Genomic DNA, 19,368 nt, shown 5'->3' with positions numbered 1-19,368 from the left:
AAGAGAGGTTTTATTCTTAAAAAAAACGAGTGCAAATAATCCATTCAAGTCTAAAATCTTTGGAACTGGGCCCCTTTTACTAAACAGGTTTCTCTTTTTCAGAAGCATGGCCTGCAGCCCGAAAAGTCAATGTTTTGATGTCTCAGTGCTGAATGGAAACAGGCACAGCAGCCGAATCCCAGGAAAAAGCCCTTTCCATATAAACACAAGGAAATGAAGACACTTTCCATAGGTCTTCTGGATGGCTGAACAAAGACCCTCTGAAGCATGTGGCAAGGCTACCAACTGCTGCACTCAACCCTCTTCTGCCCAAAGCTCAACCAGCCAAGAGATGCAGCCTGACTTTCTCACTGGCGTTTAAAAGCAGAAGGTCAAAGACAGCTGTCAATCTGGTGAACCACACTCTAAAATGCAATTCACCAACATTTCGTTTCCACTTACTAACTAGGGACTGGGTGGCACAGGTGGTCATGGGGACTTGGGGACTCCATGTGCATGTTAATCAAGAATTGCAAAGTTGGTTTTACAATGAAACCCTAGAACAGTGCAATTCTGCACTTTGCTGCTAATTTGCTCCTTACAGGCTGAAACCCGTGGCAGCATGCACAGGAAGTTCTCCCTATATCCACAGCTGAAGCCTTCAGACTCTGATACTCTGTAAACAATGGTGGCCTTGCAGTGGGTGGGTGTCGGACAGAAAGGCAATTTCACTAAATGCTGTGTCTGACAGAGCACCTTTTTGTGTCTTTGCAAAAATTAAACTAAATTTCCCTTTACTGTGTTCATCTTAACAACTAAGGATTCACTCTTATGGCCCTAGGATAGTTTTGATTTCTAAACTGCCGTCAGTGCCTCCCACAGGATATTATGTTTAAGTTCTGGTATTACTGATATTCTTGTTGCTTTTTTAATCCAAATTTTCTTGCCAGAATAAAGGCCTCCCTCATAACTTTAACCCGTAAGTGGTACAGGTCAAGAGATCGAAATACAAACACAGGAAACATTATTTGTCTCCCAGTTTGTTTTCCTCCAGAGAATACAAAGATGTTTTATAAAACTGCAGCTCAACAGCACAGTTTAGAAGGCAGCTTGTGGGTTAATGTGCACAGCCACTGTCGGCCCTGTTAACTGTTGTGTTAAAAAACATTTCTACAGGCTCTGCAGTCTTGTTCTTCATGACTTCCATGTGTTACCTCGTTGGCCCTGGGTGTCTCTTTAGATCTTTTCTGCATGAAGAAATCTCAAACATCAGCACAAATACATATGCTTGTGTAACTCAGAATATAAAACCCCATTCATGAAGACAGAGGGGTATATTGCTGTATTTATAAATATTATGGTTGTAACCTCTCTCCTGCACCTCTCCTGCCTTGCCCCCCCTCTTCTCTCTGCCGAACAGTCGTTGAGGATCTTGTAGCTGACTCTGTACTGTGGCCAAGCCACAAGCCACTGTGGCAACACAAAGCCTCATGCCAGTCAGACAGCTTTGAGTCATGTACAAAATAACGCAGAGTTAGGTCATTATTTTTTTAGTTTCTTCTTAAATGCTTTAAAAGTGATCTACTGTGTCTCTTCTTGCTTTGGAACAAACAGACAAAAACATCAAACAACAACGCAATTAAATAATAAACTGTACCCTATGGACTCAAATATACAGTATGCATCTAACCATGGACGTACTATAGCTGAACCATCAGCCCAGTCTAAAAAAGCAGTTTTATGATTTATATAGGTTGTTCCATGGTAGTGTACTGAATGTGGTTTTGTCTTAGATTCAGAATTCCACTTCAGGAACATCTCCAAGCACCTAAATACAACCCAGACAAACCTTAAACCCTTAATGCCAGCAGAGCAGTACCTTGTTCCTGGTAATCAGGTGCCTCTTGAGAAATCCTGATGGGGGATATCACCATAACACTCTCATCCTGCTCTGTGAGCCCTGTTCTGGAGTTTAAAACTATTTTCCCTAAATCTAACAGCAACAGTATTGCTGCAGAATGTCTTACAGGATTTTGTTCTGCTTTGTTTGATCTTTAAGTTGTTTAAAGGATCCTGTTTGTTAGCATCCAAGTTTAATATCTGAAACAATGTCATCTTAACAACACCCCCCCCCCCCCCCCATAAAAAATTCCTCTGGGAATCATGTTGCTTTGATTCTGTCGAAACGTGACTCAGAGTTTGGCTTCAGGAGGACAGCACATTTCTTCTTTACAGCGCGGTTGAAGGCAGTGTTACAGACAAGACGGGCCGCTGTAACTAGAGTCACCTCGTCAGTTTCTGAAACTCTCACATCTGTTCCACAGGGTGGCCAGTGGGTTGGAAAGCGTGTTTTGGAAGTGTGCTCTGTAACTCTGGACTCGGACATTTTTTTCGTTCTCCTCAGCAAGAAAAAATTGAAATCACTCCCATCTGGATTAGAAGCTGTGGACGTCAAGCAAAGCTGAAAGAAAGGGACATCTTTGATTTATATAGACACATGCAGCTAGAATCTTCTGAGAGATGTTGCTGGTAAAAAAAAATAATGACAGCCAAAACATTTTTTATTTGCTGCAAGACTTCATGGAGTCTATAAGCACACAGTACCTCTGGAGCCAGCCAGCTCATATTTATGAAGAGCTAAGCCATCAATTAAGATCTGAGCAATAAACCTTTGCAGTAGATATAATTCAGCAAATAACATACTGTAAATGCGTCTTACAGTGAGTTTTTCATTGAGATGTGCAGTACTTTAATTCTTTCAGTTTTGAAACACAAGATATGAACATAAAACAATGAGAATTACAATACCACTGAGGAGGAACATGTGATCCTCTTTCATAAGGGGTAATTGAGCTGTGAGATTACTGCCTAAGCTGTTGTGAATCACCACGAGGGGTCCTAACATCAAAGCCAAAGTACAGATGAAAGGAGACCCAGGAGGTCACCAACAGTAAAATCAAGCTTGGAAACTTCAGCTGCTGTGGAGAAAAATCAGAGTGTTCGTGAAAGAATGAGTGCAACTGCTGAGAGTGGGAATCCACTGTAAAACATCCCAAAGACAGACCTGAATTTCTACAGCTGGTCTTAATTCTTTGGCTGAAAAATGTGAAATTTGTGTTATTCTACCTTAATAATGGGCCCCATGATTAACACAATGCTTTAAGGGAGCACAACATTTTGAAGATGCCCTTAAAATAATAAATAAATAAATGTGTAAATGAACAGTTTTGTATTTACTGAGCACAGCAAATACATCCCATACTTTTGCTTTTTCTATCTGTTCCCTGTTCAGACCCCAAGAACAACAGATCAGTACTACATATTTGCACTGCATGTCAATTAACCATTATTTTAGCGAAGGTGCAATGCATAATTCAGTTTATGGACAAATTTTAAATCTTAAAGTAATCACATTAATCTCTCATTGGAACCTATGTACCCATAACTGTCTGGGAGTATTTGATATGACCCAATCTGCTGTAAAGTGTTTCAATACAGTATATCAGCATGTACCCTGAGCAGCTGAGTCTCCTGCTTCTGCAGCACACGCATAACAGAGGCAGGGATGTCACTATCTGCTGACTGTGAATATCTTGCGCACAATCATACCAGTGTTTTTGTTGCAAGGTGTAGCAGAATTAAGAGAGGGGTGAGGGTGGTAACACCCATCAGTTCAAGAAATGTTTAGGCTGGCACCCTAACTGTTACCTGTGAGTTAGCAATATTATAACACCTAAAATTAGAAATAATGTCTTGTCAAATCAAACAAATCAAATCTCTGTAAATGGATAATGACACATGTCAGGTAGCACAGGGGCGTAGTGGCTTGTGCTGTTGCATCACATGTCTAGGATACTGGGTTTGAATCCGGATCTGTGTGTGTAGAGTTCCCATGTCACTCAATGTGTTTATGTGGGTTTTCTTTGGTTTCCTTCCACAGTCCAAAAACATGCTGTCCATGTGAACTAGGATCTCAGTCTCTCCGTGCTGTGTCCTGTCTACTGTATCCAGACAGCTCCTGTCATGTGCCTGTGCTTGCAAGGTCACGCTCCTCCTCACTGTGAACGTCTGAGGAGAAAATGAATCCTGAAAATGGATGAAACGATGGACACTGATGTCCACACTTCATCTGTGCCTCACCCCAGAGTAGGAATTCATCAGAGGAATGGAGTGATGTGTACTTTACAGGGCTCACAAAGTTCAAAGTTTTCTGAACACCTTCGTCCTATCTATTGAAGCAAGTAACTGGCTGTCTTCAGTTTCTTCTGTCTTATAAGTGGTTGTACTGGCATGATCTCCTTTACACACACATTTGCGAGCTGTATTACTAAATCAAACTGTCAAAGTTTCAAGGTGGACAAGTACCTCATATAATATTTTTTTTTCCTTTGGAATGAGGAATTATTTTGCATCTGCCACAGATATACAAAGGAAATTCCTCCTATCTATCAGTCTTTCCAATTAGTCTCACACGTCATTTGATCCCACACATCCATCTGTGCCCAAAGCCACAGGTTTGCACAGTAGACACACAAGTGCCACACATTACAATAAGACAGGGCCTCTGCATCGTTTGTTAAAATTTACAGCACACTGTGTTGGAAAAGAAATCCTGCTGCCATATCTGGTTCTCATCTGGGCTCAGGCATCTTTCCCTATCAGGTCCCGCAGACATCACAGCTTCTGATGCAGGATTAGAAACCCAAATTAAAAAGAAACATCTGAGGTGTCTAATGATGAGGGTGGAATAACGAGCAGCAGTCCTTTCATCATAAAGCCACATATTGTGTCGTAAATGTGGAACTAGGGTACAGATCCAAGATCCCACTGCAAACTTTAGACACGCTTTGGAATTCCTGCATACTTTCAACTACTGTATCATTAATGTCTAGTAACACTTGATTGATTTCTGAAACCCTGAGCGTCTAAAGTTATGAGTGAATTTAAGCAGAACAATAAAAGTCCTGTTCAAAAACTGTTCCTTCTCACGAGTAAGCAAATTAAGTATTCAGTTGCGGTCTGTTAACAAAGACGTGTCCTGTTTTCTTTAAAGAAAATGAATTATCAAATGCTCCACCACCAAAACAATCTTACTCTGTAATTTTCATGGAAATGTTTTTCTTTCATTTCTAGCTGGCTGTTGTCTTTCAGTTCAACTGGTCACCCCCACTTTCACAAATGAAACTCTCTTAGGGTTAGGGTTATGTGTTGCCAACTCTCATGTCCTAACTTCAAATTTTCCACATAGCTAGGAAAGAAAAATACTAATTAATATTCAAATACATTTTAAATAGTCCATTAAACCCACCAGAAATGCACTCACTTATTATGTCATTTCATAACATGTCATCAGCTGACAGTGACCTCTATACAATTGGCCTGGTCTAGCTAGGTGACATGAACCAGCTCAGGTGCCCCCTGCCTACAGGGCATGGGAGCCAGCGAGCCTGTGACACCACCAGTGAGAGCTGCATCCCTCCTCTGACTGATGCTGACTCTCCTGTTTGCCAGAGTGGACATGGCAGGCAGCTCTGACAATTGTAGCTTTGTGAAGGAGAATGAGCAGAACCTCCCCACACATGCATACAGATAAATCAATTCATCACTGGCGACTACAAAACTAGAATATATTTAAGGCAAATAATTTTAGCAGCATTGTTTTACAATATCTACATGTTGTATACAATATATTCATATATCAACTATGCTTTGTAATAAACGTTCACCCACAGTGTGCTGCACTGTATCTCAGTATGGATACCATCTGGTGTCGCAGAAGATCTTCTGGGACCACAAAATTGGCCGAGGGCCTCTTTTTGTGTCATATTCACACCGTGATGAATGACAGATTGTGGAGGATAATCACTATGACTGTAGGAACAAGGAATTTAAAGTGTTTCCTGATGCTGACTGCACTTTCCTGTTTTGTGTTTCGGCCAGAGGCCAAGAGAACTTATCTCCAGCCCTCCTGCAGAGGAAGAACAAGACAGGAGTAATGGCGGCTGCAAGCCGACTCCTGAATGCTGTCTGCCAGAATGAATGATTACTCAGCCCAGGTTACATGCTTGTCCAATAAAGGGGTTGCTTGCCAGAAATCTAGCTTACAGGGCTATTAAACAATACATGATACGTTTTCAAACTTTAACTCTTAACAGCTTTTTTTTAAGATTGACTTCATTTTACCAAATTGTGGGGCTCATTGTTTGATCATTAGAACAGGTAACAAACGTCTGACGCCCTGAGAAAGTGCATACACTTATATCGGGGTTTGCTGTATTGTCAAGTGATGTCACTGAATGGGTGCTGTGCACAACATTTTAACACCCTGACCCCCCATCTTGCTACTTCTTGTAGTAGTAATAGCGAAAAGTAAAAGTATTGTTATCTTTATTATTATCTGTCCATTCATCCATTTTTAACAACTTCAAGGTTGCAGGGAAACAGCAATCAATGGGCACAAGGCAGGGTACACCCTGGATGGGACACCAGTCCACTGCTAAGGAAAGCACAGACATGCTCATGGAGAGGACTGTTACTGGGAGTGTCCTATTGTTTAAATCGCAAGTACTGTTTTAATTGCTTTAAAAATGTCCTAATTTAAAAACAATTATATCGATTTTTAAATGTTTTCTGTGCTGGTTTTATCTTTCCTGATTTATGAAATGATATCACTTAAAAAATCCTAATATCATTATTAAGTAGTAAGATGGGATCTCACAGTTTTGTGAGGATTCTCACATAAACATTTTTAATGGACAGTTGATCAAAGATCTGTATTTTCTTGTTGGATTTGGAAGAAGTTTGAGTCTGGGGTTGGTGGAGCTCTGATTATCTGAGTGTGAGTGCACATTTGCATGAATGTTCAGCAGATGACAACTGCTGTTTGCTGTTTGCCTCTGCTTCACTTTGTTTTCCATTTTTTCTGACTCATTCTTTAAACTCTGCCAGGCCTCCATTGAAGCACTGCTTGCCTTGTGGATCCCCTTGTGTAACAAAATAGAGCAAGTCTCCAGTTTCCATTAAGGCATCAGTGCTCTGGATTGCCTCCTTGGAGAATGTGTAATATGGCACTTTTTGGCTTCTCATGCTGGAAACAAAAAAAGATGTGGGAAAACAGCAAAGCAATTCCTTCATGTGAGACTTTTTTCAAGTGAGCAGGCACCAGCCCAGTCCAAACTGAGGCAATGGATAAAGTTTCCTTGAGCTCCAGACACAGCTTACCCACAACTGCTTTACCTGATGACTCTCCAACTGGGAAACCTGACCCGAAAGGATCCCTTATTGCCCTGCCAGCCAGAAAACTTGATGAAACAACAGGGGCCAAAACCTGTCCCTTCCTTTCCATCTCCCCAGCCTTCCATCACTTTAGTGTTTTCACTGGCATGGAAACCTGTCAATTACTTCCCAAAGTGTAGATATTTTAGATTTCGTAATGTAGTCAGAAAAAAAATGGTTATCCAGTGCTGGCATTAATATTTTTTGCAATGTGTTTAACAACAGCATAACGAGGAAAAAAATGGAAAACAGTAACAAATGGGAGCAAACGTTTGTTTTATTATTGCGGTTTCTATGTTTCCTTTGAAGACCCAATGGAAATATACATTGCCTGTGTAAGGTGTACTTGTTGTGCTTGGAATCAGGTACACTGCACCAACCGAAGTGCCCATGACACACTTTGATCTACCTTTTCTGGCCTGCATTGGACAAACTCTCTCTCACAGGACATATTGTTCTCTTCCATTCCTGAAATATCCCCAAACTTGCATTTCCATGCTGTCAGATACTGCCATTGCTCTTCCTTTGGGCAAGGGGAATCAGAATGTTGCTTCAATTTTTGTGCATATTTTTTTTCCAGCACATATTCCTTAACTGTATGCAAGGGATAATGGGAATAAGCAGCACATCCTGCAAAGAATGAAGCAGGAAGGAAGCACAGACCATCATATGCCAACAAATACAGTGATTGTGTCACTGGAAATGAAGACTGCATTCATAAGTCTAAGTTAGTATATTTTTAGCTGCATAGTGCTAAGAATGCTCAATAGTGTATCAGGCTTTAATTCATATATATCATATACCATCCATACCAGCTATATACCAGCTTCAAGGTTTAAAAGACATAAACTAATACAAATGTTCACTGGGATTTTGCAGAAGGAATTAAAACGCATAATCAAACTCAAACTGATTGAGCTCTATTGCTGAAATCCACTGAAATGAGGATAAGATGTTACAGATGAGGCCTGATCAGGGTCAGATGTGCATGACTGCATGATTATTAATGTTGTCTCAGAGCCATCTCCTCCTGGATGCTGCGCCATCATCTCAGACTCAACCTCTCGAAGCCCGACTCCTTTATTTCCCTTCCTCTCTCTCCCTGTCGTGGAGCTCTCTAGCTCTTTACCTCTTGGCTCTACCTCTCCATCGTCCTCCGTTCTTCTGACAAGAACCTCTGCGTCACTCTTGTCCCCTCCCTCTCCTGCTCCCAACACACTCCTCCTCTGTAACCTTCCTACTACCCATTCGCCAGCTACCTTCAAAGAGCAGAAACTGCCTCTTTCATACCAGTCCCTAACCTTTTATATATTGTATGTTGCCTTAGATAAATACAATTATATAACAGTAAAATAATAATAATAGGAGGCAAGGTGGCAAAGTGGTTATCATTGCTGTCTCACAGCACTGGGGCCCTGGGTTCCTGGAGTACTACCTGTATGGAGTTTGTATGTTCTCCCCATGTTTGTGTGTGTTTCCCCTACAGTCAAAAGACATACTTGTAGGTATGGCCCTGGTGTGAATGTGTGTGTCTTTGTGTCAGTGTGTGACTTACGATTGACTGGCGTCCCATCCAGGCTGTATCCTGCCTTGTGCCCTTTGCTTGCTGGGATAGGCTCTGGCTTCTACAGCCTTGTAATGCAGGGATGTATTGATGAATAATTATAATCCCAACATTAAGGTGTATGTTGGGGAGGCCAACAGCTTGGACGGGATTCAACTTATACAGCGGGTCACTGTCAAATCATCAATCTGTGAAAATTTGGGTTTTGAAAGATTTACCAAATTAACAATTCCAATCAAGTCAGGAATGGACAACTGCAGTCCTTGAGGACTAATGTTTGTTTGGATTTTCAGTCCACACTATCCTTAATCTTCTTATCTGAACAAATCACCTGCTTCAGTGACGAAAACAGAATAGTTTCAAGAGTTTAGAAATTGCTCTGTAGGTTTGACTTATTATTTGGGAGGGATCAGTTGTGTTCATGTCACCTCCACTTTGGCCTACTCCCAAAAACAAGCACATGCCAAAAGGAAAAAAACAGGTCACACCTCCTACTCAGTTAATGAGAAGGTCCTGTTCAATTCTCAGGTCTAATGAGAAAGACAAGGTTGCCATTACAGTGCACGTTTACCTAACCTGTTTTGCAGATGGGATTAATACTGGCTCTAGGTCATACAAAACAGCCAGCCTATGCTAATAGCTAAGGATCACTGATGGAACAAGGAAGCCTGCAGTAATTGGACAGGTTGAAAAAAAAGGCTACTCCAGAGAAGGTATTTACAAACTGTTATACATCTTTAGCACTCAGACCCAGAAAGAAAGCCACAGGCAGAGACGGGACAGCGAAGGACTGCATTTTTTTATCCAGGTTGGTGTATTTTTCTCAGTTAAAAAGTACCTTTGTAAAGAAATGTGTACGTTAGATTGCAAAATAATTCTAATTTAATCATGAAAGCACATGCGTCATTTTATATAAATGAACATTTATTCACTTGACCTGTATTTAGAATTTGCACTGCAGAGCTCCCTGCAGATTTGAACACTATTGGGATTCATACATTTTTTGCTTTCAGTTTTGGGTTCTTGCTGGCTTGAAAAGTTCAAAATATTTTCTTCTTTTTCAGGTGGGATAGCTGCTGATGCACATCCTAAATTGGGCTAGAAAGCAAACATTAATCGCCCACTTTCTGTAACACATTACTTGCAAATACCACACTAATTCAGACATTTCTTGTAGGTTTCTTGATTTGAGAGGCATCATGATTAGATACAAAATAACAGCATGCCTCCTGCAAGGAAATTTTAAAACAGAAGTGTATTATTTTATCATGGGAAATGTAAGAAGCAAAAAGCTGAGTATTTCTGTATTTCCATTTCAACAGATCAAAAACAACCTTATCAGGGTTCTCTTCACTGTTTCAGAAGAACAGTCGTCTTGGTCTATCAGATCACTTGATCACAAGACATGGTCTTTGAAAAGATAAATTATTTTCTGATTGAATGTAATCAATATATATACAATATGCCATGACATTAATAAAGATGAAACTCCTTTTGCAGCTCTTGCTCCATTTCCTGGGCTGAGTACTAACTGCAAGAATGAGACTGGCTGCACTCCTGCTAGCGACGGGGCTGTATGGACTAACTCTGTGCCAGAACCAAGACAACTTCTTCTGGTTGTCGTACCTGCGCGAACGCTGGGCTGGCTACAATTCCTTCAGAGGGCAGGACTCCGTGGGCTCCCCGGGCAGAGAGTGCCCACTGGAGTGTGACTGCCTTCCCAGTTTCCCCATCGCCATGTACTGCGACAGCCGCAAACTGGGGCACGTCCCCTTCGTGCCGTCCCGGATGAAGTACATCTACTTCCAGAACAACCAGATCACTTCGATTCAGGATGGGGTGTTCGACAACGCCACCGATCTGGCCTGGATCATGCTGCACCGGAATCTGCTCAGCACGGACAACTTAGGGGCAAAAGTCTTCTCCAACCTGCTGCAGCTGGACAGGCTGTACCTGGACCACAACAACCTGACACGAGTGCCCCAGGGACTGCCCAGGTCACTCAGGGACCTCCGGTTGTCCAACAACAGGATCAGCAAGATCCAACCCGCTTCTTTCGAGGGGATGGCCAACCTGAGTGTGCTGCTCCTCAACGATAACTCGATTGAAGAGGTCGGGGGAGCCTTGAAGGGGCTGACATCTCTGTTGCTCCTGGACATCAGCAACAACAAGCTTAAGAAGCTCCCCGACAGCCTGCCCGAGGGGCTGCAGCAGCTCTACCTGGAGTTCAACGGCATCGGCTCCATCCCCAGCGACTTCTTCCAAAGGTTTGCCAAGCTGCAGTACATCCGCCTCTCCAATAACAAGCTCACGGACGAGGGCATTCCCTCCAACACCTTCAACTTCAGCAGCCTGATCGAGCTTGACCTGTCGTATAACAAGCTGCAGAAAATCCCCCCTGTCAGCACCAGCTTGGAAAACCTCTACTTGCATGCCAATCAAATCAAAGGTACAGAACTTCTGGTTTTAATGCCCTGTGAGCCTGTATTGTGCAAAATAACAAGACATAGCTAACCTTAATCAGGACCTTAAACCTAGCCCTAATTCATCTTCGCCTAACCCTAAACTCTCACCCTTGTCCTACCCTTAGAAATGTCTGCTGTGATATACTATGATACAGCAATAGCATAGTGAAGCATTGTTGCAAACAGTGAACAAATGGTGAGAAACATGGCATTATTCCACCTGCAGGAAACTGCCAAAAAGCAAAGCATCTCCAAAGCTTGGGAAAACTGGAAAAATGTGAAACTATTGTGCAAGCCCACCGCAATATACAGTCAAAAAGGTACTGTAATATGTAAAACATGTGATGTGATTCATTTCCCAAGTACTGTCCAGACGGGCTGGGAGTACAGCAGCTGCTGGAAGCCCCAGCACTAGACTGGGTTTGCTCAGGGCTGCTTTCTTCCCAACAGGCAGCATCAGTTTTCTTACTTTTCTGTTGTCAGCTGATTGTGTCCTGGTGGGGAAAGGTGTGCCTTTGGCTCCAGTGTGTGATTTACAGTCTGTTCGTATTTTTCTACTCAGAGATGCTGCAGATGGGGAGTCTAGTGATATCTGTAAAAGTCTTGTCTGTCCTTATGGTTGTCTTGTTATTTCTTATTATATGTTAGACACTGGCTTACCATGCAGTAATTCTTCTGTGCAGTGACACCACCACATTTTCTTGTGGCCGACACTAAAATTAATTCCATGCTGTTTCGTAGGAGTCCCATACAATTAAGATGATGAAAGCTTCAAAATCTTAAGATCCTTCCTATAGCTTTCCACAATGAAACAGCAGCTTATAAATAGAAAATGCATTAAAACAAAACACATTTAGGATAACCTGTTAGCTTACATGGTCCTATATGTAACTTGCTTTCCTGTGCTCTTCTCATTATAATCATTCCTGTTGTGGTTACCCTAGAAAATGTGGGGCTTACAGATTAAAATATCTTCAGTAACCATTTAAACAAGAGGGGTGTGCACAGGGGTTGTGGGAGTGTGGGATAAGTTACACAGCTGTGTGGTTGAAGCCGATACCCTGGCTTCTTTCATGAAACAGCTGGAAGATATTCTGGGATTAATTAACTACCAACTACCAAACTACCAAACTATATGGGCTGAACTGAAATTTGTAAAACACTGAAAAAGACTGTGAAGGTGTATTGAAAGATGTAAAAGCATCATGTCACTTACATATGAGTTCACTGTGTATCTTTCACCTTCTATTAAGGATCTTTCTGTTTTGAACACCTAAACTGAAGTTCAGACAACCTGACGTTCTGACATAACTGACTGCACGTTTCGCACAGCCCGCAAGCAGATCACTCAGAGAGAAGCAGGGTACCTGAAGTGCTCAGGGGCTGCACTATGCCTGCTCTGCGTGCCGAGTTACGAGCTGACGCCCCCTCTGTGTGCCTTTCCAGACTTCTCCGTCAGCAGCTTCTGCTCGGTGATCGACATCATGAACTTCTCCCAGCTGCGCGTGCTGAGGCTGGACGGCAACGAGCTCGCGGAGGGCGCGGTGCCCGCCGAGGCGGCCCTCTGCCTCCGCCTGGCCGCTATCATCGACCTCTAGCAGCTCGGAGCTCCTACCAGGACAGCGGGAGGACGGGAGCAGGCCAGCCTCGCCCACAGCAACCGGCAATTTCAAGGAAACGATGGGTTTGTCAAATCCCTACCACACAACAAAAAAAAAACCACCATGTAAGCAAGATTAGACCTTTGTTAAAGTGTCAATCTCTGCTTTAGCATTGCAAGCATTCAAATAAAATAGTGTGAATGACAGGGACACCCAGCCTGAGGCCCTTCCAAAGCACTCCTCCGGTGAATCTCACAACGAGCACTCCTGTGCCTGACTGTTCGCAGCATCAGTCTGACAGACAAAGACGACAGTTTCCACTAAGGTGCCTTGCAAGGCTTTGGTGCTTGAAGGAATACTCTAAAGTCGTCTTTAATATTTTTTTATTTTCTTTGTCAATTTTCTGTTGTATTTGTTGTTACCCATAAAATTAACTGGATTATCACCAATTCTTTTAGTTAAGATGTAGGCCAGAGTGTTTCCCAGGACTTCACTCCATACGGTGAGTGAGAGTTACAGTCTACAGAAAGCAATCCAACCAGTTTTTGTTTTATTTGCTCTGCATTTTCATGACATATATAGAATTCCGGGTCATCATGCCGACCTCTGACCTCTGACCTCACCCTCTGAGTCTCCGTATAAGATCTCCAGAGCTACATTCTCAACAACATCTTTGGCCCAGAACACTTCTGCAAGGGGAGAAATGGGAAATAGGTACACAGCAACAATGCATATTGAGTTTCCTTTATCAAACGCTGGAAACATTAATATGAATGATAAGTTATTAAACACCATTCCGGGTACTTATTCATGGCAAGCATTCATAGTATTTGCTTCAGGAGAGATTCCTTGGGCCAGTCTGACTACTTCCTAACCTTTAAAGACACTGAATACCTAATCTCATTTGTAACTTATTTTCCAATGTTTAAAAAAACATTTGCGAGACCTAAATTAAAAATACTATGTGTCTGAAATGTTCTATTCCAGGTTAATTAAGTCCGTTTAATCAAATATTATATTGTCCTGTTATTGCAAGCCTCATTAGCTTACATATATTCAAATGATATTTTAATATTACTTATTTATCCCAAAAAACAAATTGCATAGGTATTGCATGCTTATGAAACATGTTAAATGCCTTCAAGATCTGGCGTTTTAGTATAATGATTACATTGTCGATTATGTATAAGTACAAATAAAATCATATTTTACTAAGAAAATACCTCTCGGTTGTTTTGTTATCTTGCAAAAAGCTCGCAACGTCTAAACGTTGAAATCACTCGAAGAACCTAGGCAGGGAAATGAAAAGCTGGTGTTGACAGTCATGTACTGTACTGTTACGCAGACCGTAGAAGCGAAAACTCTCATTTCCGGATTAAGACGCGATTTAAGGATTTTCGTTTGAGCACGCTGCTCCTACCAAAGATACGGACCTGCTCGACTTCAGACAGCTTCAGACGCTGAATGACTTGGTGCGATGTTTAAAGTAGGGGGCAGACAGCATTTTCATATAAAGATATTAGCAACCTTACGAGAAAAGTGGTCTGAATGGCGCCTCTCATTTCGCAACACTCCTCATGTTCTCTTATGAATGGCCAGTTCATTCCTGCACCATTTACTGGTGTAAATATTTCCCTCCGCAGTAAAGCCCTATTTAAACAAGCGTCTGGCTGTAGACATGTCCTGTTCCGTGAAGTTGCCAACCATACAAACAGCACAAACGATGAAACCCACCGCATTCGTTAGTGTGTTTGTGCCGGTTTGTGTTGTTGACAGTGGCGTTTGTGCTGCTTTCGTTCCCGAAACGACTTGTTTTATCGGGTACTCACGGGACTACCTACAAGGAAGTTTACAGGTACCAACATACTCGGTACTTTAACTCTCTGCAACGTACAAAAAGTCACGGCCACCAGATCTTTCAACTGTGATATTTTGATCAGTTGACCGCAGCCTTTACACTTATAAACAGTCTTACGTTTAGGGAGGAGTTATTATGTTAGTTAATTGGGTTAAGTGTTTTCTCTTTTAATTTTTAACCATATTCTCGAAAATGTATTGCTTGTGTACTCCTTTTATTGGTGAAGAGACACTGTTGCTGTATCCTGACAACACCAGTTTCCAAATTACCTCTGGTATAACACGAGTGCCCATATTCACATTTTTAGGTATTAGTTTCAAGATCGATATAATTTTACAATAAAAAACAAAATTGAACGCACAAGCATAGTAATATATTATCATAGACTTTACATTTCTATTAATTTTTGAAGTACAAAGCAGTAGGTGGTTTCCCCTACCTTCAATATACTATTAAAAGTGTTTAAAAAATACTATGTATTAATTACAGAAAACAGCGGAGACTGTTATATTGCAAATAAAATTTATTTAGAAGAATACGGGATATATTGAATCAATTAAGACATTAAAATAAAAAAAATAAGCCGATGCAGTTATTTTGCAAATAGGTAAAGCATTTTAAAATTAGATTATCATTGACAGTAAACAAGCCGATCCACCTGGCGCTGCAAGCTCGAGCAGCTCTCAGACCCGTGATTGGCTAAACCCCGAACAGTTCGGGCCGCGATTGGGTGAAATTTAGTAAGACTGAGAATCGACACTGATTGGGTAAACGCCACAGCGGAAGTTCAAAAACTATATACTGTATATGTAGATATATCGGTGAGGGGTTTTCCTGTTGGTCCAAATGCTGCAGCCCCGGTTAACCGTGTGAGCTGTATAAGCACGGTGGATACACAGTAACACATCCATTGGTTTCCAATAACTGATCTAAGATAAATCGCACTGAGCTCAAGACTGACAAAGCAGACAAAGAATGTCATGGCATCCACAGCGCGTTCATGACTCAGATAGCTTGTCATGATATGGGTGCGGACTTCAAGATCGCATCGCGTTACTACCGCGATATCTATAAGCCCGTACAGTATATCGTGATATGACATACCCCAACAAAACGCCCCAGCCCCCATATTGCGACATAGAGTTCATATATCACGATATGACATGCCGCCCACGCCCCCCATGTCGAGGACTGAAGCCCGCATATCGCGATATGACGTACCGCCCCGCCCCCGTGTCGCGACATGAAGCCCGCATATCGCGATATGACGTGCCGCCCCGCCCCCCATGTCGCGACATAAAGCCCGCATATCGCGATATGACGTGCCGCCCCGCCCCAATGTCGCGACATGAAGCCCGCATATCGCGATATGACGTGCCGCCCCGCCCCCATGTCGCGACATAAAGCCCGCATATCGCGATATGATGTGCCACCCCGCCCCCCATGTCGACACATGAAGCCCGCATATCGCGATATGGCATGCCTCCCAGACCCCATGTCATGACATGAAGTCCATATATCGCGATATGACATGTTGCCCCCTCTTGCCCCCATGTCGGGACATGGAGTCCATATTTCCTGATATGAAGCTAGACGAAATGCCGTGCCCCTATGTCGCGACATGGAGTTCAAAAGAACCGCATACCATCACAAAACGGTATATTAAAGTAAAGAGTTTAGTACAAAATTGCATCATCTGGTTATACTGTTCAAGGAAACATACTAGATTAAAGCTCTGTATTGTTACCCAACTATAAAGGTGTGAAATTGCAAAGCTGGGGTCAACTGATCAAAAGATCACAATTGAAAGATCTGGTGGTCGTGACCTTGCTGTTTTTGTACGCCATAGAGTGACGTCACAGCCAGAAAAAGAAGGCGCTATATGAAAATATATTGAAACATCCACCCCACCCGACAAGACAGACTCAGAAAACAAATTGCACCGGTTGTTTTCTTTACATTCAGGATTTAAAGTACCGAGTATGTTGATACCTGCAAATTCCCTTGTAGTCACGTTATTACCCGAAAAAACAAGGCGCTAGATTTCGGGAATGAAAGCAGCACAAACGCTACTTTCAACTACACAAACCGGCACAAACGCAGCACTAACGAATGCGGTGGGTTTCATCGTTTGTGCTGTTTGTTGGGGGGCGGGGTGCAACTTCATGGAGCTGGACAAGCAAACATATCCTGGGTCACTACATTGCATACTGCAAAAGACACGACTTCACCTGGGAGAAATATGACGATCTAACAAAGGCACTTAATGTACAGTATATCTGTGTCTTCATAGGACGAGGTTTGCCCTCACGCTGTATTCTACACCAAAGACTGACCAGAAACACAAAGGACCGTGAGCTTATCGTTTCATGTTTACGCATAAGAACCCTGTAAATACAATTGTAAATTGTACAACCCTGTAAATTGCCGCGATCTGCATGTATGAGACGGTAGTTGCTTCTAGGATGTGTTACGAACTACCCGTGTCAACTTTGTACGTACAGTACTGCCCCTTAAAACAACATCCTGGTTCTTTTTCATGTTGACAAATGTACTTAACATAAAAAAATGCAACAACAGTGGTCTTGGTGTCAGTAAATTTTACACCCCCCCTAGTGCGCGTGTTTATTTAAGAAGGAGACAGCGAGAAACTGATCACTTCTTCAGATTTTAAAAGAGTGCGAAGTATTAAGACGTGCTCGTTAAAGCCTCTTTGTAAGAACATCCAATTGTTTGCTAGTGTTCGCTTTTTAAGACTACACCCGCAACTCTTCTGATTAGGGTATGATACTCGAAAAATGTATTTTTCCTGCTCACACAAACGGACAGAATGAACTGGTATCATAATGCAAAAAACCCGCCGCCACCCACCAGGTCAAGCAGAGAAACACAAAACTGCAGAATTGTTATCCTCGCACCTGTAACAGTGTAGGGGGGCTGAACAAGGTGACCCCCCGAAAAAAAGGCATTATATCTCAGGAACGAAAGCAGCTGGGAAGCTACTTTCAATGGCACAAACGCAGCACTAACGGATGAGGTGAGTTTCATCGTTTGTGCTGTTTGTAGGGGGGCGGCAACTTCACAGAGCTCTTGTAGCCAACACAGGTAAGGTTGCCAAACGTCTGGCTTTCGCCAGATAAGTTCGTTTTTTTTAAGGGTTTGTGTAATATACAGTCGGACGTAAAAAATCAGAAGTCAGAAGTAATTAACACAATTTTCAGAAGTTTGTGAATAACCAGTGCATGGATACAGTTTCTAAATATATACAGTATGTCTAATGTAAAATATATGGCATAATATAGGTGATCAGAAAATATATTTTTCTACCCCCTTTAGCGTCCACGGTAGCGTCCATTATAACCAAGTTCGAGAAGACGTGCGATTGGAGACTAAGGCATTATCCCACCTAACCTTCCTAATTTGCTGTATATTTGTAACAGTAACTTTCATGTTAACTGTATATATCTTGGGTAATTTCCAAGTTGAAGGATTCAAAACGTTTCAAGAGAAACACAAAGAAAACTTACAGCAAAGTCCCCGGCCCCTTCTAACTCAACGGCCCTGATCAACGAACAAACACAAAGAAACAGCCTAACTACTGTTCAAAGCGAAGCAAACGGCAGAAGAAACTGCTGTTATTATTTCTTAGGGAAATTCCAGAAGGAAACGGTCATGTCAATCAGATTCTGTTCTCCGTTTTAACAGTAAAAACCTTTGGCTGAAGAAAACCTTCCTATTTACAGGAAGACGTAATGCATTTCACTCTCAAAAATCAAATAATCTAAGAGTATCTTTCAAAGGACTATAATGCTAACCATTTTACTTTAAAAAGTAAAAAAAAAAAACTTTTTTTTTACTTCCTGATATTTTGTTCCTCGCCTGGAAGCGGGTAAAACAAAACAATTTTGTGCTTGTGAACCTGGTTTAATATCAGAATTACGTGTTTATCTTGACACCTGACTAATTGGGGAATGTATTGCAATTTAATCCTAATTTTCAGTGATCAAGCGAGATATGTCATGTGGGAATGGGAAGATGTATCTTAATTTTTAGCATCTGGAGCCTCTGCATATTGTTTATTTGAAAATGAAATTCCTGTGTTATAAATTCCACTCGAAATAAAAAAATAACTCACTCTGGTCATATTACTCCGAATTCTTTTTCAGTGAGCTCCATCTGGTGGTCTGTCTTAGAAACAACAGATATTACACCTCTCCATATTTACAGGAAATTTTGAAAAAAGTGATTTACAGAGATGCGAGGTGAAGTCGCATGTTCAGCTTTCCTTTTCTGCAAAATGCCAAGACGTTTTGAATTCTGAAACTAAGGCACTGAACAAATGAAAACCATGAGCCCTCTCCCAAACAAAATAAGCAAAAATGAAGCACCCAGTTGGCGGATGTTGGTCAAATCTTTCCTCTGTCCAGTGGAAGCCTGCCACGCAATAAAGTAATGGGTGTGAGATTTGCAACTGAAGGGCAATTCAAGGTTTTGAGTTTATCGTGAATAAGATTCTCTATTTTTAAAGTATACATTTACTGTTGACAAAGCTATGTGGGCACTTGAGCTGTTTTGTCAATGATTTGCTACTGGTTCAAACAGCAAGACCACATCAGCTGGTATTAT

General features: G+C 41.8%; 1 protein-coding gene and 1 long non-coding RNA gene across 2 annotated transcripts; one reads left to right on the top strand and one right to left on the bottom strand.

Annotated features, from left to right (window-relative positions):
* Positions 1 to 9,367: 9,367 nt before the first annotated feature.
* On the top strand, positions 9,368 to 12,887 carry fmoda (fibromodulin a). The gene is made up of 3 exons (XM_006628458.3): positions 9,368 to 9,626; positions 10,319 to 11,267; positions 12,730 to 12,887. Exons 2-3 carry the CDS (start codon positions 10,358 to 10,360, stop codon positions 12,879 to 12,881), a joined length of 1,062 nt encoding a protein of 353 aa, XP_006628521.2. The 5' UTR covers positions 9,368 to 9,626; positions 10,319 to 10,357; the 3' UTR covers positions 12,882 to 12,887.
* LOC138239212 (uncharacterized) lies at positions 9,725 to 18,337 on the bottom strand. Its single transcript, XR_011189684.1, has 3 exons — positions 18,270 to 18,337; positions 12,651 to 12,980; positions 9,725 to 11,200 (listed from the first exon to the last, which is right to left on the bottom strand). It is a non-coding gene; the product is annotated as an uncharacterized lncRNA (long non-coding RNA).
* Positions 18,338 to 19,368: the final 1,031 nt, after the last annotated feature.

The sequence above is a fragment of the Lepisosteus oculatus genome, chromosome 5 (genome assembly GCF_040954835.1).
Source record: "Lepisosteus oculatus isolate fLepOcu1 chromosome 5, fLepOcu1.hap2, whole genome shotgun sequence".
NCBI classification, from domain to species: Eukaryota; Metazoa; Chordata; class Actinopteri; order Semionotiformes; family Lepisosteidae; genus Lepisosteus; species Lepisosteus oculatus.
Note: the sequence above shows the minus strand (reverse complement) of the source record. Positions and strands in the feature narration are given on the sequence as shown.

Excerpts from the sequence above, each read along its gene's own strand:
- fmoda (XM_006628458.3), top strand. The coding sequence starts at position 10,358 with ATGAGACTGGCTGCACTCCTGCTAGCGACGGGGCTGTATGGACTAACT. Across the intron at positions 11,268-12,729 it reads GCATGCCAATCAAATCAAAG|ACTTCTCCGTCAGCAGCTTC; the intron begins GTACAGAACTTC and ends GTGCCTTTCCAG.